General features: G+C 45.4%; 1 protein-coding gene across 2 annotated transcripts in view; it reads left to right on the top strand.

Moving 5' to 3' along the window:
- The window catches only part of NBEAL1 (neurobeachin like 1), a 978,461-nt gene extending 958,231 nt beyond the window's left edge, over positions 1–20,230 (top strand). For both annotated transcript variants that reach the window (XM_085648956.1, XM_085648955.1), the window contains 2 exons: positions 17,744–17,879; positions 18,302–20,230. In XM_085648956.1, coding sequence (XP_085505082.1) covers positions 17,744–17,879; positions 18,302–18,382 — 217 coding nt within the window. In that variant the 3' untranslated portion in view covers positions 18,383–20,230. The remainder of the gene's footprint in view (positions 1–17,743; positions 17,880–18,301) is intronic.
- Positions 20,231–25,925: the final 5,695 nt, after the last annotated feature.

Here is a 25,925-nt window from a genome sequence, read left to right as displayed (position 1 = left end):
GAAACACTTCATCAGATTTATGTCTACACTAAAACAGATAGTCCAACAGAGCAAAGAGGTGATTTCCGAACCACCATGTATACATGTGTCAAATTTGATAAACCACGACCTGATGTCTTCTTGGGATCCTGTGATGGCTGATGTGTTCCTGATATTTCAGGATATAGAGGATTGAAAAAGGTCTAAATCTTATTTGACAGCGATTTCTGGCTGTTTTTCATGTGCTGACCCAGAGTAGCTCCGCCTCTGAGACTGCCGCGCAGCCCGCTCCAATACTGTTGTTCACGAAGGCACCAACCCCATTGTCATACCTTTACAGATATCCTGCTTGAGGCCTGGTCCAAGCCCTGCACAGGGGTTCCTGTGCACAGGACAATTGCCCACCGCAATCGCCTCAATCCTGGGGATCCCAGTTTCCTCACCTGGTGGTCCAACCCTCCACCTCCTGTGTTAACCCTGGCACGTTCCCTACCCCTCCAAAAGACAGATAACCCAAAAGGCTGAAAAGAGGATGTTCTCTTCCGTTAGCCTAGCACTGCGGGTGGTGAACATTGTGTGCCTTTTGGGCCAATACACCCTCACTGTCTGGTACTCTGTTGTGCAAGCGCCGTCCATGGTCTTGGAGAAGGTCTCAGCCATACTCTCCCAAGCTATTGCTGATAGACGAGATGCAGGAAAGTTGACAGTCTACGTAGAATGGACACTGACAACTCACTAGGTAGAGCGATTGCGTAGTCTGAGGCACTCAGATGCCACATCTGGTTGAGAACCACAGTTTTTTGAAGGGATGACCAGGCTTCCTTCATATGATTATGGTTATCTTTTTGATTAAAAGGTAGACACTGTGCTGGAGCGCTTTAAAGGCAAACAGGCTACTGACAGGTCTTTGGGCCTATCCATGTCACCCCACCCCCACCAACCCAGTCTGGCTTTCGCCCCTTCCATGTCAACATGCTTCCCAGCCTTTTCGTGGTTGCAGACGCGGCTCCCACAGACTACGTAGGACCACTAGCCAGATTTCTGGCTAGTCCATCACTCGCTGGCAGACTCAGTTTGACCTCATACCAACACAGGTACTCAGTGGTAGGCAGTATTCGAAATCATCGTCCCCACTGGCATTCCATAACATCGGACTAGTGGGCACTCTAAATAGTTCATTAGGGTTACTCCATCCCCTTTCTGGAAGCCCCGCTACCCATGGTCCCCTTCATGACCGGCTGACGGAGGACCACTCATCCATGCTCCATCAGAAAGTGCTAGCTCTTTTAGCCAAGAAGCCATTGAGAGGGTGCCGACATCCGAAGTAGGTTGTGATTGCTATGCCCTCTAATTTCCGGTACCCAAAAAGGGCAGAGGCCTCCACTTTATTCTAAATCTTCTCCCTCTCAACCTTTCGCTGAAGAAGTAGTTCAAAATGCTTACCTTGGCTCAAGTTCTGTCTGTCCTCGAACTTGGAGATTGGATGGTCACGCTGGACTTGCAGGACACCTATTTCCACATCCTCATCCTGCCTGCCCACTGGCATTACCTGCAGTTCACAATGATCCACAAGCATTATCAGTTTGCTGTGCTTCCCTTTGGCCTTAGTAGCACCCGTTGGTTGTTTCCCAAGGTGATGGTCGTAGTTGCAGCACACCTGCAAACGTCAAGGGCCCCTGTTTTCCCCTGCCTCGATGACTGGCTGTTGAAAGCGGACTCACACCAGGTGGTCATCTCCCACCTCAAGACTACGGCGAACCTCTTTCACTCACTGAGGCTCAATATCAACGTGCCAAAGTCACACCTTACTCCCTCTCAGACGCTCCCTTTCATCGGACCTGTTCTGGAAACAGTGCAGTTTTGGGCCTACCCTCCAGAACGGCCAGTCTAGGCTATTCGGATCCTGGATCCTGGATTTCGGTAAGGCTAACGGAGGCTGTTAGGCCTCATGGCCTCCTGCTTAGTGACGCATGACTGTTGCGTTGGCATATGCGGGTTCTGCAGCGGGACCTGAAGTCCTAGTGGGTGCAGCATCAGGGGAACCTCTCTAACCTGGTCCTGATCTCGGAGGAAACTGCAAAATGCCTGCACTAGTGGCTACCAAACCATGTTTGGGTTAGCTACAGGCCCAACCAGAGCTGATTGTAGTGACAGATAGGCTGGGGTGGCCATCTGGGAGAGGTGGAGATCAGAGAACTCTGATCTCTGGCAGAGTCCCAGCTCCACATCAAAATGTTGGAGCTGCAGGGGTTCTGACTAGCATTAAAAGCCTTTCTTCCTTAAATCAAGGGAAGACTAGTGCTGGTGTTCACTGAAAACACCAGTGCCATGTGGTACTGCATACAACAGGGCGAGGTGGGGGTCGACGGCCCTGCATCTCTGGACATGGCTGGAAAGTCAGTTATTTTCCTGGTGGATCAACACCTGGCGGGCTTTCTGAACGCTGGAGTGGACAAACTCAGCCATCGATGCCTAGTGGATCACGAATGGCATCTCCAGCCAGAGGTGGTGCTATGTCTCTTACTAGACTGGGGAGAACCTTGGTTAGATATGTTCGCCACTGCCAAGAATGTTCAATGTCAGCAGTTCTGCACATTGTAGTGAGCAATGCAGCTCTTGCTCGGAGACACTTTTTGTCTCGGTGGAGCTCAGGCCTCCTGTACGCCTTTCTGCCGATTCAACATCAGCCTGGAGTTCTCAAGAAGATCAAGAATGACTGGGCTAAAGTAATTCTTGCGGCTCTGGATTGGGCATGGAGAGTTTGATATCCTGAACTCCTGAGAATGAGTATCAGTCCTTCGATCAGGCTGCCCCTTCGGGTGTAAGTTCTGTCACATCAGCAGGGCAGGATGCTCCACCCAAACCTGTGTATGCTCTACCTTCATGTTTGACGATTGAGCAGCAGCAGTTGACAGCTTTTGACCTCCCCAGCCAAAGTCTGCAATGTTATTCTGACAGCCAGGCACCCCGCCACCGAAACGGTATATGGTAAAAGCCAGTACTTAATTTGTGATAAAATAAGTGCCAGGGCCCTGGTCAGGAGGCCACTTCAGCTTGCACCACCCATTGCCTCTGCCAGAGCTGCCAGTGACAGTACCAACACACTACTAATCATAACACTCTTGAAATTGTGACAATTCCAGGCCCCAAAGCTATAAAAACGGCCTGGATCGAAGGTATTAGTAATTTATTATTGTGTATTGAATCAATAACCAGCTGTTGTCCTTATCTCTAAATTCAACTGACAGTGCCACCATGTGCAAACTGTCATAAGTGCCAGTGCTGAAAATTAAGTGCCGATGCCGAGCATTCTCAAATTAAGCACTGGTATACGCCTGCCGTTGGGACACAATTATGACATGGTGTGCCTCTAAGAATATTGATCCTCTTTCTGCACCCTTTCACCATGTTTTGTTTATTCTTTCTCTGGTCCAGCAAGGCTCTGCTTTGGGCACTGTCAAAAGTTACCTTTCAGCAATTCTGTCTTTTTTTTGGTTGCCGGACTAACCTTCTTTGCTCAAGTTACCCATTGTGACTCGTTTTCTAAGGAGACCCCAGCACCTTTTCCCTCCACGACCATTTATTATGCCCCATTCTGATGTGTTCGTACTTCAAGCGGCTACACAACTGTTCACTCCATTTACTGACCATCAAAACTTTTCTGGTGGCCATAACATCGGTCAGGAGATTGGATGGCCCCTACCTACCTCCCTACACGATATTCTACTCAGACAAACTGTGTCTGAGAACTCGTGCCCTCTTTCTCCAGAAAGTAGTGACACATTTTCATATGGGTCAAAATATCACCCTACCTGCCTTGGTTGCTCCTCCTCAACCTTTGGAAGAAGAGGAGTGACTCCACCCCCTGGACTGAAAAAGAGCGTTGTCAGTATTTATTTTTATTTATTTAAAATGCATGGTAAATTAAAATGATTACATGTCCATTTAAACTTGTTAAAAGCAATATCAATAACATACAGTCAATTTAAACTGAACCAGACTAACAATTAGAACAATATAATATCAGGATTAGTCAGAATGAGCTGAACACAGGAATATATATTAAAAATCCACAGGGGTGATTTTTAATAAAATACCCTTAAGCCTGATCTCCCGAAGGGCATAAACCTGTTCAGCAGTAAAGTGCTTATTTTGCTTGCAATCCTTATGCATTAACGTGCTGCTGTTGTAATATCTACAAATAATCATTCACTCTTTTATACCATCACTCATGCTAAAGTTGAGTTATTCACTGACATATCCACTTACATTTAGACTCTCACAACTGGCTGAAAAAGCCTTGTGAATACTCAAACCGTAGATGACTTATTTCTAAGAGGAATACCATGTTAGTCAGTGCTCATGAGGTAGAACTTAGCTCGTGGATGCATCGGAGTATGGATCGCTTAAAATACTGTGCCAAAAAGAAGCAGTGATGAGGGTGAAACAAAAAAGAGCAGATCATAAGTGCAATGTGGTAATTAATAGATCTCACCGGGACGAAGACAAATGACCTTATAGAGTGGGTGACACTTTTAAATAACAAGGCAACTAAATATTGTCGGGTACTTAAGAACATTGGAAAATACAGTCTATATTCGTTCTGAAAATGACAATAATAATTTACAACGCCTCGATTCAATGTTGTGTTGATTGCTTGAAGCCTACCAACAACTGCATGCCTACAAGTACGAGCCCCGAACTTAACTAGGCGCTTCCTGAGGTACTCCCTTCGTGCACCTAAAAAGTTAGGACACATACATAGACTATGTATTAACGTGTTCGAGGCATGTGGGCTGCTGAATTCATATCTGTGCATAGATCGCCGCCTAGTGTTGGGTCCAGATGATTGCACATTGTTGTCCTGGAAGAGTCTTCGAAGTATCACGAGATAGGTGGCTCCTCCCCTGGACTACAGTGCGCATGGGCATCCTCTCCATCCTTAGATTGTTTTTTTCCGCCATTGGGTTCGGATGTGCTATCTTAGCTCAACTTAGGAATATTCAGTTTTAGGCCAAAAGGCCTTTAGTTTTCGTCGGTACATTTACCGTTCGGTGTCGACTACTAGCTTTAGTGCTCCGCACCTTCTTCCAACTTTCAGACCGGTTTGGTCCGAACATCGAAGTTCGATCGATGATGGAATCGAGGACTCCATTCAAGAGGTGTCCATTATGCCACGCGAAGTACCCTCATATCGACGTCCACCCAGTCTGCAATAAATGTCTCTCGCCGGATCAAGACGAATCGAAATGCATGGCCTGTGCACGATTCCGATCTAAGAAGACTCTGCGGAATCGACGGGCAGCGAGGCTGGAGGCGCAGCAAGCAGCGCCTGCTCCCACCAACATCTTCAGCACCGAGGACGAGGACGCCGAGAGCGTGGAAGTAGTAGTCTCGAGCCCCGCTTCAGAACATGATTCCCGGTCGGACGACGACGATGAAGTGATCTTTCGACGTGAAGAAACCGTCGATGAGGTAGGAGACTTCGACGAGGCCTATGGGCCGAAGAAGACAGCTCTCCTGAGGAGCTAGGCCAATCCGTCGAAACGGAGGCCGAAACAGTGCGTCGTCATCAGGCTCCGGTCGAGGGATCGCCTTCGGGCCTTACCCAAGATCAAACACATGGTTCTTCGGCCCCGCCTTCCGGTCCGGCCTCGAACACTTTGCAAGAGCCAATATTACCGAAGACGACCGGGTTCTTAAACCCAAAAACATCCATCACTCCAGTCCCTTCGAAAACGAAAGTGAAACTGGTGGTGGTTGGATCGACGGCGTCGAAACCATCCACTCCTCCGACGCCGAAAAAAGTCGTCGGCTCCGACCGCGTACAAAGAGACTTCGGTGCCGAGCTCACCGCAGCGGATGCGGTTGGCACCCAGAAAAAGCAAGCCCTCGGGCAACGCAAGGCACCGAGAACTTCGGCGCCGACATCGAAGGCCATAACCTCCGCAGTTAAAATGGCCGCCCCAGCTACGTCAACGTCTAGCGCAACGGCGCCGACTAAGTCCTCGACTACGTCAAATGTCGATACCTCCCTTCAGACCAGTGACCCCCTTCCTACAAAAAAGTCGGGGCTGGCCTCGACGCCTACTACTAAGGTGCCCATCAAACCACCAACTGCGTTCACTGTGCAGCAGGTCTCCGCATCTTTGCAACGCATCCGTGACCGGGCAACCCTCCACTCTATCTCGGGTCCCGACACAACCAAACCCTGTAAAGTGCACTCGGAGCCAACCAACATTACGTTTGGGTTGCCACCGGCCTCGGCACCGAAACTATTCCAAATTCGGACACGTGTCCTCCACACACAGTCCACCACCTCTGGCCTTACAGAACAAGACTCTTCGGGGCCACAATTTATTGATGCCGACACTGGCAGGTTAATGCTCCACAAGCGCAAAATAACGCCAGTTAGGGAAGAGGAGCCCTACAAAATTCCACTTAAACGCAAGCTGCCAGCGGGGCAGGAACCAGTGCACCAGGAACACTTCCAACCAGATCCGCAGTCCTTTTCTCCTACCCCTTCCGAATCGGACGCAATACAGGACTATGGCGGGGAGGATACCATCTACCCTGGGGACGTAGATCCTGATGAGCACCTACAAGACCCGGATCAGGCATGGGATGACCCCACAGACCAAAGTGTCGCGCCACATACCCAAGATGCGCAACTCTATAACGTGAAAACTTCTCCCACAGAGGACACAGCTGCCTTTAATGCCCTCATCGAACGGGCTGCTGCTCATCATGGGGTGGAACTCCATTCTGATGCCATTGAGGAAGACTTCCTGCTTGACACTTTCGCATCTTCAGAAAGAACTGTAAAAACTCTGCCCATGTTAAAAGGGGTTCTCAAACCTGCCAAAGACATTTTCAAGGACACCACAAGAGCACGGGTGTTAAATCCAAGGATTGAAAAAAAGTACAAGCCTGCACCCGGTGACCCTAAATACATTAGGGGTCAGTTGCCATTAGACTCCATGGTGGTTGCCAATGCTCGCAAGAGGGCCCACTCACAAACAACTGGTGATGCTCCTCCCCCAGACAAGGAGTCAAAAGTACTAGAAACATCGGGCAAACGCATTGCAGCGCAAGCAGCGAACATCCTGCGCATTGCCAATACACAGGCACTCCTGGCACGTTATGACAGGTCACATTACGACACGCTAGAGTCACTGCTCCAACATCTACCAGATGAGTATAAAGAGTCAGCGGAGCTACTCATCAGAGAAGGACAACTCCTCACTAATGCATCCATAAAATGCGCCCTTGACGCAGCTGACACAGCAGCTAGGGCAATAAACACAAGCGTCATGCTACGACGCCATGCCTGGTTACGAATCTCAGGCTTCAAACCCGAGATCCAGAACAATATCCTGAACTTACCAGTTAACACAGAATACTTATTTGGCCCAGACGTTGACAATACCCTAGAAAAAATAAAGAAAGACACTGACACTGCGAAATCAATGGGGGCTCTGCAGACGCAGCAATTTCGTAGTGGCTCCTTTCGTCGCACCGGAAATAGGGGAGCAACAAGGGGTCAGGGGTCACAACAGCAGTGTGCTAAAAGTGGCACACAAACCACCTATGACAAAAACAACAGGGGTGGATATCGTGGATCCAGCACCAAAGGCAGGGGAACGTGGCTATGGCAACACCAGGTCCTCTCCAAAAAACAAACAGTGACGCCCTCTCCTTACCCCCCGACCACATAACACCTGTCGGGGGATGACTCCAGCTGTTCCTGTCCGCGTGGAAGACCATTACCACAGACAGGTGGGTCAGGGACATCATCCAGCACGGGTACTGTGTAGAACTAACTTCCACTCCACCCAACATACCACCAAAGCACCGTCCTATGTCAGCCGAGCACTTAGCTTTACTCCAGCAAGAAGTGCTAGCTATGCTTGCAAAAGGGGCAATAGAAGTAGTGCCCCTCGACCAGCAGGGAACAGGGGTGTACTCTCTGTACTTCTTAATCCCAAAAAAGGACGGCTCGCTCAGACCTATTCTAGACCTGCGACCCCTAAACCTATATATTCTGTCAGAGCATTTCCATATGCTCACCCTCCAGCAGGTTCTCCCACTACTCAGTCAGGGGGATTTCCTAGCCACGGTAGACCTGAAGGATGCATATTTCCACATACCCATACACCCTTCACACAGGAAATACCTCAGGTTCACTATTCAAGGGAATCACTATCAGTTCAAAGTTCTCCCCTTCGGAGTCACGACAGCACCCAGGGTCTTTACCAAGTGCCTGGCGACAGTGGCCGCGCATCTGCGAAGACAAAACATTCACGTCTTCCCTTATCTGGACGACTGGCTAGTTCAAGCCAAGTCAGCACAACAATGTGCCGCCCACATGTCCCACACCATTCACCTTCTTCACGATCTGGGATTCTCACTAAATTACTCAAAATCACATCTCCAACCTGCCCATGTGCAACAATACTTAGGCGCCACAATCAACACTCTGGCTGCCACAGCTCAGCCTACTTTAGTGAGAATCAACAGCATGCAACTGCTGATCTCAAAATTCAAACCTCAACACTCCCTTCCTGCGCGAGTGTTCATGCAGTTGATAGGCATGATGGCCTCCTGCATTTTCATAGTCCCGCACGCAAGACTACATATGCGCCCGCTTCAGGAGTGCTTGGCACGTCAATGGAATCAGGCTCACAGGCAACTAAAAGACCTAGTGTTGGTGAGCGGTCGGGCATACAACTCTCTGCATTGGTGGAATACACAAAACCTTTGCAAGGGCCGACCGTTCCAAGAGCCTGTTCCACAAATCATACTGACAGCGGACGCGTCTCTCCAGGGATGGGGAGCGCATGTGCTCAATTACACAGTGCAGGGACTATGGACGACCCAACAAAAGAAGATGCACATCAACCTTCTGGAACTGATGGCAATCTTCCTAGCCATGAAGGCATTCAAAGTACACTTGTGCAACAAGGTTGTGTTGATCCGGACGGACAACATGACTGCCATGTACTACATACAAAAGCAGGGAGGAACACACTCTCCACAGTTGTCTCATCTGGCTCAGAGCATGTGGAAGTGGGCCATTCAGAGGAACATGTTCCTCATGGCGGAACACCTCCCGGGCAAGGACAACCAGATGGCGGATCTGCTCAGCAGACACAGCCACCAGATGCACGAGTGGGAGCTACACCCATCAGTTCTCCAACCGTACTTCCAACAATGGGGTCATCCAGAAATAGACCTATTCGCAACCAAAGAAAACACAAAATGCCAAAGCTTTGCCGCCAGGTTCCCACACCCACAGTCGCAGGGCAATGCGATATGGATGAACTGGTCCAGCAAATTTGCGTACGCTTTTCCCCCAGCACCATTAATACCGCTGGTGGCGCGCAAACTCAGGCAACACTCACTCACCCTTATCCTAGTTGCTCCAACGTGGGCATGCCAGCCGTGGTACACCACCTTTCTGTAACTCTCCGTGGTGCCTCATCAAAGACTGCGGATAAAACCAGCGCTTTTAACGCAGAACCATGGCAAAATTCAGCACCCAGATCCCCAACAGCGGAACCTGGCGATCTGGCTCCTGAGGTCTTAGAGTTTGGCTACCTAAACTTACCACCTGACTGTATGACTATCATCAATGAAGCCAGGAGGCCCACTACTAGAGCCTGCTATGCGGCCAAATGGAAAAGGTTTGTCATTTACTGCAACAACAATGACATTAACCCACTGGACGCGTCTATTCAAAACATCATGTGCTACCTCTTACACCTGTACCGCTGTAATCTGGCATACAACTCAATACGCATCCATTTGACCGCGATAGCAGCCTACCTCCAAAACAGGCAGCACCTCTCCTTATTCAAAGTACCTGCCGTTAAAGAGTTCTTAGAGGGACTCAAACGAGTAATTCCCCCAAGACACCCACCAGCACCAGTGTGGAACCTCAACTTGGTCCTCACCAGACTGATGGGTCCGCCCTTTGAACCTCTCCATTCATGTGAGATTCAATTCCTCACCTGGAAAGTGGCTTTCCTAGTGGCCATCACTTCCTTAAAGAGAGTTAGTGAACTCCAGGCACTAACCATTCAGGAGCCATTCATTCAGGTCCACGCAAACAGGGTTGTCCTACGCACCAACCCCAAGTTCATGCCCAAAGTCATATCACAGTTCCACATTAACCAAACTATCGAACTGCCCGTTTTCTTCCAAAATTCGCAAAATGTCGCGGAAAGGATGCTCCATACTCCAGATGTAAAGCGGGCTCTCATGTACTATATTGACAGGACAAAGGATTTTAGAAAAACTAAACAACTCTTCGTTGCCTTCTCTCCACAACACAAGGGCAACGCCATTTCCAAAGCAGGAATAGCCAGATGGATCGTTAAATGCATTCAGATTTGCTATCACAAAGCTAAACGCACATTAACGGATCCCCCACGAGCCCACTCAACACGAAAGTTAGGGGCATCCATGGCTTTCCTAGGAAACATCCCTTTACACGAAATTTGTAGAGCAGCCACATGGTCCACTATACATACATTTACCAAACACTACTGCGTAGATGTACACTCAAGACAGCAGGCAGCTGTAGGACAGGCTGTTCTCAAAACTCTTTTCCAGACTGCTGCAGCTGGCATAGGTAGCCGCCGCTAGGGGAGGTACTGCTATATATTCTATGCACAGATATGAATTCAGCAGCCCACATGCCTCGAACTGATTATGCTACTTACCAGTATGCATCTGTTCTTGGCATGTAGGGCTGCTGACATTCATATCGCCCACCCTCCTTCCCGGCGCCTGTCGCGGCTGCAGCACTCAGAATTTCTGTATAGCATGGTCATCACTTACTGTATCTACTCCATCACTGCCACAATGGCGAAAAACAATCTAAGGATGGAGAGGATGCCCATGCGCACTGTAGTCCAGGGGAGGAGCCACCTATCTCGTGATACTTCGAAGACTCTTCCAGGACAACAATGTGCAATCATCCGGACCCAACACTAGGCGGCGATCTATGCACAGATATGAATGTCAGCAGCCCTACATGCCAAGAACAGATGCATACTGGTAAGTAACATAATCATTCCTCAGCCTTACCACAAAGCCTACATTTCACATTTTTGTGGGGCCTTGGACCCTGGCGGCAGCCTGAAAAGGTTGGAAAGGCCCCAAAGCGGTATTATAAAAAGAAACATTATAAAGCCTTGGAAGAGCACTCCTACAAACAGGCCTGTGGCCCAGGGTAATTGTTAATAATTTGCCATTCATTTGCATGCTCGGCTCAAGTCATTTTTGTCTTCCAGCCTCGATAGCATACGAGTTTGCTTATTTATGATCCTTTTAAATGCAGCTACTGAACACGGAATTGTCAACAAGTCCAACACTTGTAACTGCTGGAGAAAGGATACCAGATAACCTCTATGTGTTAAGGATCCAGTCAAAGCACTTAACTCTTTCCAGGTCAAGTTGTTCAGGGATCCTGGGTGACCATTTTTAAATCGATGGCATGCTTTGAATACTGCTCTGCGTCTGGCTAGGCTTTGTTTTACAAGGCCGAACTCTAGAGGCACTTGTGATTGGGGGACAAATGGTGGTAAACCAAAGATATGCAGATGCATTTTAGCAATCAACCTATCAAAGGTGTCAGAATCCTTCCCTCTCAATATTTCACTTCCATATGCAATGGTGGGGATCAGTTTGGTGTTAAGAAATTTAAGCAGAGGGCCATAAGTTGTGCCTTTCACTGATTTTGAGAGTAGACCAAATGCAAAAATAATAAGAGACCCGACTTGGGACTTGACCTAGAACTTACGTCTTTTATAGGTGCCTCTGGTGTCAGCATTGTCATTCAACATTGATCGTACTAAAGGGTTCCAGGTGGACGAGCAGCTCTTTGCTGGGTACGTTGGGGTGAAGAAGGTAAAGCCCATGTAGAAAAGGACCACCTCACGATAGATAGTTCTTTGAATAAAAATCTGCTGGCACTGGTCAAGATGCAACCCCCTAAGGGCGTGCGCGGTCATTCCATAACTGCCAAGGCTGCAACCACTGCATTAGCTCACCAAGTCGTTGTCCTGGACAACTGTTAGGGAGTAACGTGGGTATCGCTGCACACATTCAGACGGGCACTTTGCTCGTTCGCTCCAACTGAACTTTTTGGCTTAATCAGTTCTCAATCCCACCACCGTGCAGCTATTGCTTGGGTATCTATTCTAAGGTAATAAATCCACTGCTAGAAGTCGCTATCAGATGAGCATTTACTTACATTCGGTAACGGCTTATCTGATAGAGACTGTCTATCTGCAGATTTCTTACCGACCCTCTCATCCTCTCCACTCTGTGAACACAATCTGATAGAGACTACTAGCCGCAGATTCCTTAACATATAATTACCCCCAGGCGTGAGACTGGACCTGGAAAATGTTCTTGTCCCAGCATTTCTGCGTGCCGGGGGGCGGCACCACGCGACTCCGCCCGCCGTCACCACGCGACTCCGCCCGCCGTCTTCCACGGGCGTGACGTCAGTGAGGTCACATAAGCACAACCCCGACGCGTTGACGTCAGTTTCATTCTTTTCCGCGTGCAACGAGGATCCGGATCGTGTTCCTGGCCTATTTTCAGGCCTTCCTTTCACGCTTTTCGTTTATTTTGGGAACAGGGTGCAAATGCCTTCGGGCTTCAAGACGTGCTCGTCTTGCCCTCTACGTTAAGGAATCTGCGGCTAGAATCGTCTCTACCAAAAACATCATTACCGGAGGTAAGTAACTTGTACTTTCTGAGGCCGTTAGTGCTACACACACGTACATCAGCATCCTTTAGCATGATTCCAAACTTTTGGCGTAGAAAGGTTGTGAAAAGAAACTGATGTCAGGGCGCTGGGTGGCACCTATATAGGCACAATGCATGTCACTTCTGGTTCAGACAGTGCTGATGCAGAGCCAAACGATGCCACCTTATGGCACGCAGGGGTACTGCTCAAGATTTTCCAGATCCAGTCTGACACCTGGGAATAATTCTAATGTAAGGAATCTGCGGCTAGATAGTCTCTACCAGATAAGACATTACTGCAGGTACATAACTTGTTTGTACAGACACTTTGTTGGGGGCATGGGCCAAACCTTGCTCTGGCCCTCCCCACCCCTGACAGCCACCAGATGGCATGACCCCACCGCCCTGGGGACCTGTCATTTTTATGTCAGCACCCCTCACCTGAAATCTTGGTGGTGCAGATGTCTGCTAGCAAAACAAACCCGGACATGTTCTCAACTAATCCTCCAGAAAAGGAGTCAAAATGGTTGGAGACATTCAGGAAAGGGGTTTTCTTGTCCACTAGCCTTGCACTTTGATCTGTAAAACCCAGCTGTCTGCTGGGGCACTCTTCCCACGTCTTTTGGAATTTAGTGGCTCAAGTCCTCCCAGGTGTTCCTGAAGCTCTCTGAGCTGTCCTTGCCCAGGCTACACAAGACGGTTGTGACTTGGCCAAGTTTTCACTTCGTTCACAATTTGTCGTGGCTTGGGCACCACCACTTCCATCGGGCAAGCCATTGGCACCTGGGTCGCTATTCACCACCATGCTTGCCTGTGGTCCACTGTTTTTTTAAGCGATTCCATGAGTCCCTCAAAGACATGCTCTTGCCTGCTTGAGAACAAAGCAGACTTTGTTCTTGCGCGTTTCAAGGAGAGCAGGGCCACGGCATGCTCCCTGAGCTCATCTGCCCCACCTCACCAGCCACATGAGCCCTACCACTCTTTTCACAACTTTGGCGGAGGTACCCCATACTGCCAACCAATCCAACTGCAACAAGGCACCTAGCAGTTCCGTGGTTGATCCTGTCGTGCCCACCGCACCCCGCGATCAAGGTCAATGGGCCGCCAGTACACTAGCCTCTGCAGCCCAACCTGCCAAACCCCTTTAACATGCCCTTAGTGGAGCACAGCCACAAGTGGGAGGCCCTATCTGAAGATTCTTGCAGAGTTTGCAAGCCATAACATCTGACAGGTGGGTTCTACAAATTATTCAGCAGAGATATGACCTCGTTTCATTCTCTCACCGCCGCACCCTCCACCGTCCTCCCAGCGAATGATGGAGGACTCTCTATCTATTTTGCGGCAGGAAGTGCATGTCCTTTTGGCAAAAAGGGCTATCGAGAGGGTGCTCGCCCCAGCAGCAGGACATGGTTGTAATTCCAGTTTATACTGCTGTCCAAGAAGGACAGGGTCCTTTGTCCTATGTAAGAACTACACCCTCCCCCTCAACTACTTACTCCAGAAGGAAAAATTCAAAATGCTCACACTGGGCCAGGGCCGGTCTGCCCTAGAGACTGGATGGGGGCATTGGACCTGCAGGATGCCTATTTCCATATACTCGTCATGAATGCCCACCGGTGCTATCTGCGGTTCGTGGAGGGATAGGAGCATTTTCAGTTTATTGTGCTCCCCTTTTAGTTTCAATAGGGTCCCTTGGGTCTTCACGAAAGTGTTGGTGGTGGTGGCAGCATACCTTTGAAGTTCAGGTTTGCCAGTCTTCCCCCATCTCGACAACTGACTGTAGAAGGCTGGATCACCCCAGGCAGTCGTCCAACACCTCCAGACTATAGTGCATTTCCTGTCAAGATTGGAGTTCACTGTTAACATGCCAAAGTCACACTTGTATCCTTTTCAGATGCCCCCATTCATCTGGGCCATCCTGGACATGTCTCGGTTTCATGCTTTTTCCCTGGGAGAGTCCAGAACATTCAGACTATGATCTTGATCTTTCGGACTCAGTCCTGACTGTGAGACGGCTGGGACTGATGGCCTACTACATCCTGCTGATCGAGCACCCAGGGTGGCATATGCTAGCTCTGCAGTAGGATCTAAAGTTTCAGTAGGCCCAACATCAAGGGGACCTCTCCGACCATGTTCAGATTTCAGAGGAGACTGCAAATGATATATGCGGTAGTGGTAACTGGACTGCGATTAGGTCAGCGGCATACAGACCCACCCAGAGCTGACAGTGGTGACCGATCCATTGCTTCTTGCTTGGGGTGGCCATCTAGGACAGGTGGAGAGCAGAAGCCTCTTGTTTCCAGCGGAGTCTTAGCTCCATTTCAATCTTCTGGAGCAGTGGGGCATACGCTTGGTGTTGAAAGCTTTCCTTCCATCCTTAAAGGGTTGGCTGGTACAGGTGCTCACAGACAACACCACTGCCATGTAGTACCACAACATACAGGGTCGGGAAGTGGCTACACCTCCACGGAATTGGTCTGATGGCGAACTACCAGGAAGGATAGTTGAATGCCAGGTAGACAAGCTCAGCTGTCCGTGCCTAGTGAATCACAAGTGTCAGTTATGCCAGGAGGTGACGCAAAGTCTCTTCAGCATATGGTGAGAACCTTGGCTGGATCTGTTTGACACAGCCAAGAGTGTGCGGTGTCAGTATTACCGCACATTGGAGCTTCTGAGGCGACTCTCGCTTGGGGAAGCATCCTGGCTCAAGTGGAACTCACGGCTCCTAAATGCCTTTCAGCCAATACGACTCCTGCTCCGAGTTCCCAAGAACATCAGGACTGATAGTGCCCAAATCGTCCTTGTGGCCCCAGATTGAGCACAGAGAGTATGGTATCCAGAACTCCTGGTCTGTTCTTCTGGGATGATCTGCTGTAGCAGCAGTAGGGCAGGGTTCTGCTCCCGTTGGTTGATATCATGTTGGCCGCCTGTTGTGCCTTGACAAAAAAAACGGTATATGTCTGTTGTTGGGACCAATTTGTGGCATGGTGTGGTACTCAGCAGATAGACAACTCCCACGCAAAGTAATCTGACATTTTGTTATTTGCTTTGTCCCTGGCTCGGCAAGGCTGTGCCCTGGGCACAATTAAAGGGAACCTTTCAGCTTTTTTGAGTTTGCCAGATCAGTCCTCATCGTTTATGTCCCTAGTTATTATGTATTTTTGAAACTTTTACATTTGTTTCCTCCCACTCCCTTTCTCGTGCCACAGTGGGAACTTAACTTGATCCTACATTTCAGATGTGCACTCTCTTTGAGCCGCTTCCAGCTGCTTCTTGCAGCTTCTCACCCTCAAAATAGTGTTCCTCATCATCATTACATTGGCACAGCTTGTGAGTGTGCTTCAAGCTCTCTGTGCCAACCTGCCGAATACCACCTTCTTCTTAGCTGGTTTTGTGGACACAGAGATCCTTCCTTCCTAAAGTGGTGACACCGTTTCCAGTCTGTCAGAATATCACCTTTCTAAGGAGGAGGAGAGACTCTGTCACTTGGGCCCTAAGAGAGCGCTGAGCTCTTACAAAGATCAAGCCAAATAGCACCGGGTGGACGATCAGCTCTTTGTGGGGTTCTCTGAAGCGCAAAGAAAGCAAGGTTCTGCAGAAGAGAACAATCTCCTGCTGGATCATGCTTTGCATTAGGATCTGCTAAGCATTGGCTAAAAATCATCTTCCAGAAGGCCTGCTTGCTCGTTCTACCAGGGCCAAAGCTGTTACCACTGTATTGGCATGCGTAGTCCCTGTCCTGGACATTTGCCAAGTTTCTACCTGGGCTTCCCTTTACACGGTCAAGTTTCTACCTGGGCTTCCCTTTACACGGTCACAAAGGATTATTTTCTGGACAGTCAGGTTCACCCACTTGGTCCTGCAGGAGTTTATTGTTTGACTCCTTCCACAGACCCACCTCCAAATAGATACTGCTTTAGTATCTATTCGAATGTTGAGGAACATGTGGCTAGAAGTCTTTACCAGAAGAACAAGTTATTTACCTTCTGTAACACTCTTTCTGGTAGGGACTTTATCATGTTGCAGATTCCTCAATGACCCTCCCATCCTCTCCGTGTTGTGGATCTGCACATTCGTCACACCAAGTTTGCTTTTGTGGCTCTGCGTCTGGGGATGTGGACATTCTCAAAAGCAACTGGCGTAAGTGCATGGAAGTTGCACCTATATAGGCTTCGTATGTCTGGATCTGCGTGTACTGGTTCGGAAAGAAAGGAACGGACATCAGCGCATGAGTGGCACCTATATGGGCTCCACACATCATTTCCCAAGTGGAATGACATCAGTGCGGAGCAACACAGGGCCATCTACTGGGGCTCAGAGGTACTGCTGAAAAGTTTAAAGATCCAGTCTGACGCCTGGGGAATATTTAAAAGGTAAGGAATCTGTGGGTAGAAAGCGTCTCTGCCTGAAAGAGCATTACCGAAGGAAAGTAACCTGTTCATTTAGAATATACCACAGATGAATCAGGCATGACATGATTGTATCACAAAGTAAATTGTTCAGAGAAAACTGAAATGATTTGTCAGACTGCAAGACGTTGCATTCATTCGGTCTAGTGAATAATCCATGCAGTTTTGAGCAGATTTGTAGAAGTCATTTGTCCTTAAATCTGATTGTATTTATCTGATTTTTAGTCTCGAAAATGAATTTGTACAGCAAAGTAAAACACTCCTGCAAGGCTTTTGAGTGCATATTTACTTGACAGTTACGGAGTGTGAATTATAAACTACCTTCTCGTTCACCAACAAACAAGGCACAATAAATTAACGTGTTTTTGACTGGGCATCTGCCTTGCAACATGATGAGCGAAGGAACATCCTGGACTTAAACGTTGCTGGTCACGATGAATGAGCTGAACACCAACTCTACTTAATTAATTAGATATCGAGTCTGTAGCAATTTCTCTTGAAAGAAAGAAAAGAGAGAATTGTTGTATTTATATAATTTAGTTACTGATATCTTTAAAAAGTTGTGTACTCATTTATTATTTTTGTTGCAGCCTAAGTCTGAGTGTGTCGCCATTAGCCATGCGGGCACCAATTCACTGTGTGTCTGTCAACAAAGAAAACAGCCACATACTGCTTGGTCTGGAGGACGGCAAAATAATCATTGTTGGTGTTGGAAAGCCAGCAGAGGTAAATACCTACTTTCATCCTTTATGTCTAAAGCAAAGTAATCAAGTCCACGTTAGCTTCATCTTTCCATTGCATGCTAACTTCTCCGGTGGAGGATCAAGAGCGTCTACATTGTACATGCGGTCTTAGTTGGTGCTACTGCGAAGGTGGCACTGTGTTGACAATAACACACTAAGTTTCATTTTAGAGTCAAATGAGCTTTATTATTACAAAATGCTCGAAGACTAATTTTTTTAATCTATAAACACACTAATGCCAAGCACACGTCGATGGAAGCACCAATGTGGCAACTACCTAATTTAACCACAACAACAGAGGGTAGCAGTAATATAATTGTATAATTGTTATGAATTACTCTCCAAATATAACATTCACTCTATTGACCAGCCCATATCTTGCTGTTCTCACATTGATTTCAACAGATGCGATCCCGAAAGTTATGGGGCTCAAGCAAGCGGCGCACGTCGGAAGGGACGGAGTATAACACTCGGGAACCGCAGTGATGGACTGCGTGCAGATGAATACCTCTCATTTCTTCACTAGAAGCGTACCTGTCATCTTCTGCTGCGATTGGCCTTTTTCAAGGAGGCTACTAATGAACATTGGTGCGGACAGCCCTATTTCTGGGCACAGCTTCTGTTGCCTATGCAAATAACACTATCAAACCTGATCATATTCATTCACACATCCCTGTCATTCAGTGAGGACTGTGGTCGGGCTTAAAAGTGAAGAGCACCCATTCTGTTAATTCACATGTATAAGCATCATGAATTAGTCACATTAATGGACATGTTTATCAAGCAACTAAACAAAGTGGTTGAATTACTGCTCCCTAGAGTATTACGTTCAAGCAGAATTGGGGCAGTTAGGAGTCAGCAACTGAACATGTACTTACTCCTAATCAACTTCTTGACAAAATGAATGGCCTTATTAAAATGCAGTTGTCACTGAGGTGCTCCTTGGTTAATGGATAGAACTACATGACTGGGAGCATCTGTATTGCACTACTCCACTTTCAGAGGATTAGGTGGATTCTTAGTTAAAGGGCTGCAGTCCCATCATAGCTGCTAACCACATAGAAGGGGAAGAGGAGCTACACCAGTGTCTTTCTTTAAATAGCAAAGAATGCTGTTAGAACTTCTGCGATACGAGGAAGGAATAGAGTTTAGCTTATAAATCCATAGCCCTTGATTTGCACTCGCTTCAAGAGGCTAATTTAGGGTGGCATTAATTGTCTCATACATTGTATTTTGATATTGCATTATAGAGTTTTAGAAATACTCATGAGGCAGGCAAGCAGACAAAAGCAATATTGTATGTTGACTTGGCATCCCTCGTGTTGTCTAATGAGGATATCAGTAGATTATCCTCTTCCCGATATGGATCTTCAGGAGATGCTGTTATGGATAATTTAGGATTCCTTCAGTTTTCGTTGCTTTTCAATGGAAAGGGTCAATTCCTAGTTTTGTGTTTTTCATATTACTACATAGGCTCTCAGTCCCTGGTTTCGTTCACAAATGGGTATGCTACTTTTGTACAACTGGATATTTTATTGCACACTGGTCACAGCATTATTTCCGTGTCACTCCTCGCAGGCCGAGGCTCTATGCATGCTTTATGTTTCAAAGCTTATGAAGGTGTTCTGTGGAAAAAACACTAATGCCCAACAACACTTGGAGGGCGGGACCATTGTGGCAACTACTTAACTGATTCCGAGTTCAGTGTGAACGTATAGGTTATAAATAGAGAGGTTCATGCTCTTTGAGCTTAAGTTATTGAAAGAGGAGTGGTATCTGAGTGTTTTGTGCATTTTCAGGAGACTTTACTATGCAGGCATCAATGCTTGTGGAAAGCCATTGCTGTTGTAAGCATTGGCATTCGAGATGTTTACATACCTCTGGTTTGTAGGTCAGCACTCTGCGAGTTCATCTATCAAAATACTAAAATGTATAGGTTCTTTGTAAAGCACTTTCATGACCTAAACTTGACATAGGATATTGAAAAAGTAAATGAAGATTTTTTCTTAATATCTCAAAATAGTAATTTTAAAAAATGCTCTGCTGGTAGGAGATATCTAGCACTCATGAAAAAGAATTAGTAGATAATGCAATATGTTTTGTAATTCGAAATGAGGAGAGGGAGGCTTCCAATCTAAGGGCTTTGCAAGGCATTAAGTAGTAAGATCTCTTACAAGTTTTATCAATGAGGATGTTGCTAGCCTTTGTTTTTGTCTACGTTTATTCGGTGCAGAAAAATGGATTTCCACCAACATCCAGAATAGGCACTCTGTACATTAAATATATGGTACACTACATGTATGAAAGTGCTGCACAATGGTACATTTCTAACCATATTTTCTTGTAGCAAGCTTCTTTCATCGCTCGATAATCTGCATTTGATAATATCTGCCTGTCAAACTAAAATACACTATTGCACCACAAAAGGCAAAATCTGCCCGCCTGCTCCACTTACGCCGCTCCCGACTGCACTTGATTTACATGTCACAACAGATTCCTATTTCTGACGAGACTTGCTTTCTCCCACAAGAGGTTAAAATATGTTTGTAAAGGTTTGTACATTTTGTACGTTTAAAAAGGGAAATATAAAGTTGTACCAAGAACTATCTTAAGGATTGAAGAACGAGGCTGAGACTCTTGTGAGGCATACAGTGCAGGATTTTGTGGGGAAAAAGGAAAGAAAGACAACACTATTTTTTTTTTATTAGGTAAGAAAACAGTGTTTCGGGGTATAGAAGTTAACAGGCACTCCGTAATTTAGGACTTCCACAGCTTTTAAGAGCAGATATCCACCTCAAAGTAGGCATCTTTTGTTGATCGGGGAAGAGAAGGTTGAGTCATATATACGTTCCTTGAGAAGGAACATTGCACAGTGGATGGTAAGGTAACGGTGTACTTAGCTGATGGCCTGAAACAATATTTTGTGGTGGCTTGTTTTGGAGATTTGTTAGTGCAAAATGCAGTGAAAGTCCGTAGAGGGTGAGAGGAATGATTGTGAATGTGATGCAGGGTAGAAGAAGGTGATCGCTTTGTAAAAAGCTGTAGTAAAATATACTTGTTAAGAATTGTTTGTGGAGAGGGTTGCAGGATGTTTTCCATCTTGATGGCTTTTCATATTCATAAATTGACTAATGTTGGTCATGTATCGGTGCACATTCTGTAAAACAAATGTGTGTGATTGGATATCTTTTAGTGTACAGATAAATATTTTCTAAAAACATTTTTAAAATAAAATGTGCATTAAAAACAAATTTTATATTAAACTGTACTATGGATTTCGCTTTAATTGTATACCAGTTTCATAAATTGTGATGGACGGTGTATTTTAAGGAGGAAAGGAAACCTTATTTTCAGGCGCTTGATTGTAAATATGTTTACTTGTGTGTACATAGTTGGGATGTGTATATTTTATTTAGAGGAGGAGTTTATTTATATTATTTTACTGAAGTCTTTATAAACTAAATCAGAAGTAGATTGAATGGGCACAGTGGTTTTGTATTGTCTCATGACTGGAACATATTTTTACTTAGGTATTTAAAAGCAGAATATTTTAGCAAAAAGCTGCTTTCAAGCTCTTGTGTAAGTGGATCAGTATATTAATAATTGCTTTTTTGGTGAATTACACGTGCAGTGCTGCGTTTTTGAGGTTTTATAAACGTGCTGATGTGTCTTTTGGAAAATATTTTACGAATGTCATGGTGGATGTTTTTGCCTACCAAAATACCAACCTGATTTATCAATAATAGTGTGACTCCTTCATCTTTGATAGAACGCTTCCTTTCCAAAATTGAAGCTCCTAACACCTTCTCAAAACAACTTATTATTTAAAATAATCAACTGACTTGGCTTGTTATTTTGCAAACAAACAGAAGGATTTGATTTTAAGGGCTGCTTAGACTGCACTAAGGCAAATAAATCTTGGGCGGCTAAGGACAATAATCTTCAATCCTTCTAGTGTACAAATTCTTGCTTTCACGTGAACAATATCTATACTGCATCTTTCAAGAAACAACTGTTTGGTAGCCTATTCTTTCTATCCTGGGTGGTTAGCCTTCTAGTTGCCCAGTAAAGAATTTTGCTTTCAGTACAGCCGAACATTCCAGGGTTCACCTTAAAAATACATATTTAAATTGTAAAGCGCAGGTTTGTTAGGATGAAACTAATACTTGCTCTTTCATTTCACTAACTCTTAATTGTTTTGGAGGATTTTCTTCCCGTGCTTCCATTTCTCCACTTTGGGATATCTCATACAGGAATCTAAGTTATCCTTTCCAATGGGGTTGGGCCATGTGCTTCAGTTGCAGTAATGAAGGCTGATGTTTTGGATTTTGTTTCAGTTATCTATTTTATATAAGCATGGTAAAGAATTTGCAGGGGCGTGATCACTTGAAATTGTTTGGAAATAAATATTAAAAACAGGAACTCTTAATCTGTGCTTCATTCTTCCTTCAGGAGTGAACTTGCCACCTGGCCTTTGAGTGTAGCCATGAATTATCACTAGGATGCTGAATTTTCAGTAGGATTAGTAGGTCGAACACTTATTGTCACTGGAAACCAGATGCTAAAACTTAGAAGGGTTATGAAAACCATGTTCTTCTCTCGCCTACCATGCTCCCTGTTGAACTGGTTATGAAAAGGTTCATTCTGCAGATGGGCTAGCTGCACACATTACAAGCCTGTATGTGTACTGATACCTCTGTGCCTAGAACCCTTATTTCTCTGACTGAACACTCCAGCTAATATACATCATGTTCTTCCCTATGTAATAAATAGAAGATGGTTGCAAAGAGTGCTATGTATTATTTAGCATATTTCTTTTGAGTTCCTTATCACAGCTTTATGTTACTGTTGTAATGCAGTCTCCAGGGTGGTGTCATTAAGCCAATGTACAGGTTTACAATAAAATGCAATAACCCCTTATAATGCCTGTTACTCTCGTGTCCCACAGTGGTCTGCTTATACTTTTCATACATGGTGCTTCACTGTCAGTCTAGAAGTGACCTTTCACTTTTAAGCTGTCAGAAATGTTAAAAATCCCTATTGTTCCCAGTCCTTGGCCAGAATATTCTGCAATAAATGCATATAATTATGTTAGTTTTTGTAAAACATCAACCAAAGAAATCCTGAGAAATGCCGTTATTGCAGACGCAGTCTAGTGCAGGCTTTCTGGGATTATATCATTTGAAACCAGTTGTCTAAAATGTATGTGCGTTGTCTCTATCCACAGAAGCAAGGATACACTACTTTCGTGTCTAGTGTGAGTCACTGATTGTAATGGGATAGCTTGTGTCTGGAAGTTCTACATAATTTGTAATTTAGGACAACTCTTCATAGTTGGTTGACCAGATAACATGCTTATGAGCAGTCCTTTCTACACAGTTAACTGATCAGCACTGCACCCTAGGAGCTTTCCGAATATCTCTCCTTTACTCTCTTTTGCTACGAAATGTTTATGGAGTCATGTTCGTAAAATTGTAAAGATAGATTAGGTATATGTAAAGATAATTATCAGACGAATAAATGAAGAGGCACAAATCTTTGTGCCTGTGTTTGCTGCAGTTCTGAAATCTTTGGGTAAAAACATGATGCTAAGCCTTATTTACATTGTGATAACTAACCCTTATTTTAGGCAGAGCAAGGTCTTGAGATTTTGTTGAATTGTGTGGTTTCCCTTTGCCAAAATGCCTTTTGAATGTGTGGGTGCATTTACAGTTCAGTAAGTTATCCTTTCACCGGTGTTACAATTTTGCCATTAGTCTTTGTGCAATAAATTATTTTGGTGCTTAAGAGATTATATCGTAAATTGTCTTTTAATGATTTTTAAATTTGCTTATCATATGAGTATAATATTTTAATAATGTTTATCAGCTAATGTTTGATTTTATTTCTGTACAGTGTGATTGAGGATGTCATGAAGTTATTTTGCACTTTTCTAAGCTCCGCAAATTTAAAAATGTTAATGATTAAGAATGCAGAATTATTTTGTACAAAAGACATAAATTAATTATTTTGACTTTGAACAAGAGTTTAAAGATAATATGAACATATTTGAATAAAGATTGGATTTCATCTAAACTTTTCTTTGTGGTGTACTATTGATTTATTTCTTGATTTAATTTGCAACCCACACTTAAACTTGAGTGCCTCATGATGCAATAACACACCACAAAATTGATGTCACATATTTTGTCACGCTGCACGAGAGAAACAAGATACCAAAACGCCATCCTAAATGTCAACATGGTTCGAAGGTTATGAATGCTGCCGAAGAGATCTCACATCTTTGGTTGCTTTGCAGTGCCTTCTCTCTTTAAAAGTGGGAAAGTATAGTCGCCAGCAGGATTGGTTTGCTGAGTAAAAAGCCCAAGACGCGCGTCTCTCTGATTGTTTTTTTTGTCTTTTTGGGTATGTGGAGGTAGCCCAGTAAACATAACATAACATGTGTATTTGTAAATCACACGTTCACCCAGAGGTCTCTTGGCGCTGAATAACAGATGTTCATTGTTACCCAACTCAATGGTACTCTTTTTATCAACCTCAGATGGATAAAAGGCTGAGTGAACCCGCCGACAAAGGCTCCAGGGGTCCCCTAAGCACACTGCCACCTTCCCGAGCACCTCGCCACAATTGTCACGGGGTCACCAGCCTCTGCACGCCACAGCTGTGCCCTCCCAGGCTGGCTCCAGTGTAAATCAAAGTCAGCCCTCTGGTGGGGCCTTCTTGCAGTTCTAGTGTGTATTTTTGCTGTGTTTATTTACCGCAAGATTACGGTGAAACCTGAAACTTACTGGGAAAAGCTTGTAAACATAATTGTGAAACCTGCAACATACTGGGAAAAGTTTGTAAGAATGATTAACAATAGTTTTAACAAATTGAGATGACGTCATCGCTACGGTGCCCCTGTATTTGCTGCCTGTAAAATCCCTGTAGTATCCCAGCGTTCACTGTTCATAAAGTGCTGTATTGTATATGCAAGTGTATAGCGCTTTATACCCTTGGCAGGGCATGATGATCAGAGGGGCGCTTGTATCATGTCACAAGTAGCTTTCCTTGAGCATGGAGTGAAGGGTTGGGGCACAGTCACCCGTACACATATCAGACTTGTGCTGCTTGGAGTTGGACTACCTGCAAAAATCTATTAGTGATGTAAATATTACAAGTGTTGAAGATCGGTCTGAAGAAAATGGAACAAAACAGATGGGTACAGTCCTCGAATTAAGATTAATTGGAGTAAATGCACGTGGTTTGAGTTCTTAAAGTTGGACTCATTGCTCAGCACACGCAGTGCACTCTGGATCCTTCTCGCTGCTTCCATGTCAGGAGTCTAAGCGCTATCTGAGATCTAGAACTATGAAGCCCAGGGTCTGGAATAAATACCACCGCTCTTGAATGAACAGGCTTCAAGGAGCTGGAGTGGGGGGGGGGAAGGAGGGGTCCTCTGGCTGTCGAATTGACGAGTTTGACCCCTGATCTCGTCAAGTTAATGTGTGTAATCTTTACAGCATTTATTTCAATCTCCCCTTATGTTATGATGTCACGGTACTATAATGTGTTAGTATTTTCAAACTTTATCAGTTTCAAGTAACTTTAATCTAACAAATAACAAAATAATTAAAAGAAACAGAATAACCTTCTCCTCCCACCCAATTTAGCACAATTTACACCAACAACAGCATCACAAGGGCATCAGCAGCATCTGGAGTGATAAATATAAAGTTTTATTTCTTCTATAATCCTAATTAGTTGTCTGTTTTACCCCTTTCAGCCTCTTTGTTCATGTAATTCATGCAGACGTAGTTCACACTCCAATAATTCAAATATTTTCAGCCTCAAGAAGCACGCCTATGACACCTGAAAACCATACGAGTTCCATATAATTTATCACAAGAAGTTTAGAATTCATCATGGAAAAAATTTCAGCCGGCACGTTTCGCAACGCTAAGCTGCTTTTTCAAGGCAGGATTTGTCAATACGTTTTAGGAGTTACATCAGTTGAATCCACTATGCACGTTCAAGGAAGATCACAGGT

Source organism: Triturus cristatus, chromosome 3_2 (assembly GCF_964204655.1).
Source record: "Triturus cristatus chromosome 3_2, aTriCri1.1, whole genome shotgun sequence".
Taxonomy (NCBI): Eukaryota; Metazoa; Chordata; class Amphibia; order Caudata; family Salamandridae; genus Triturus; species Triturus cristatus.
This window is presented reverse-complemented; position numbering and strand designations above follow the sequence as displayed.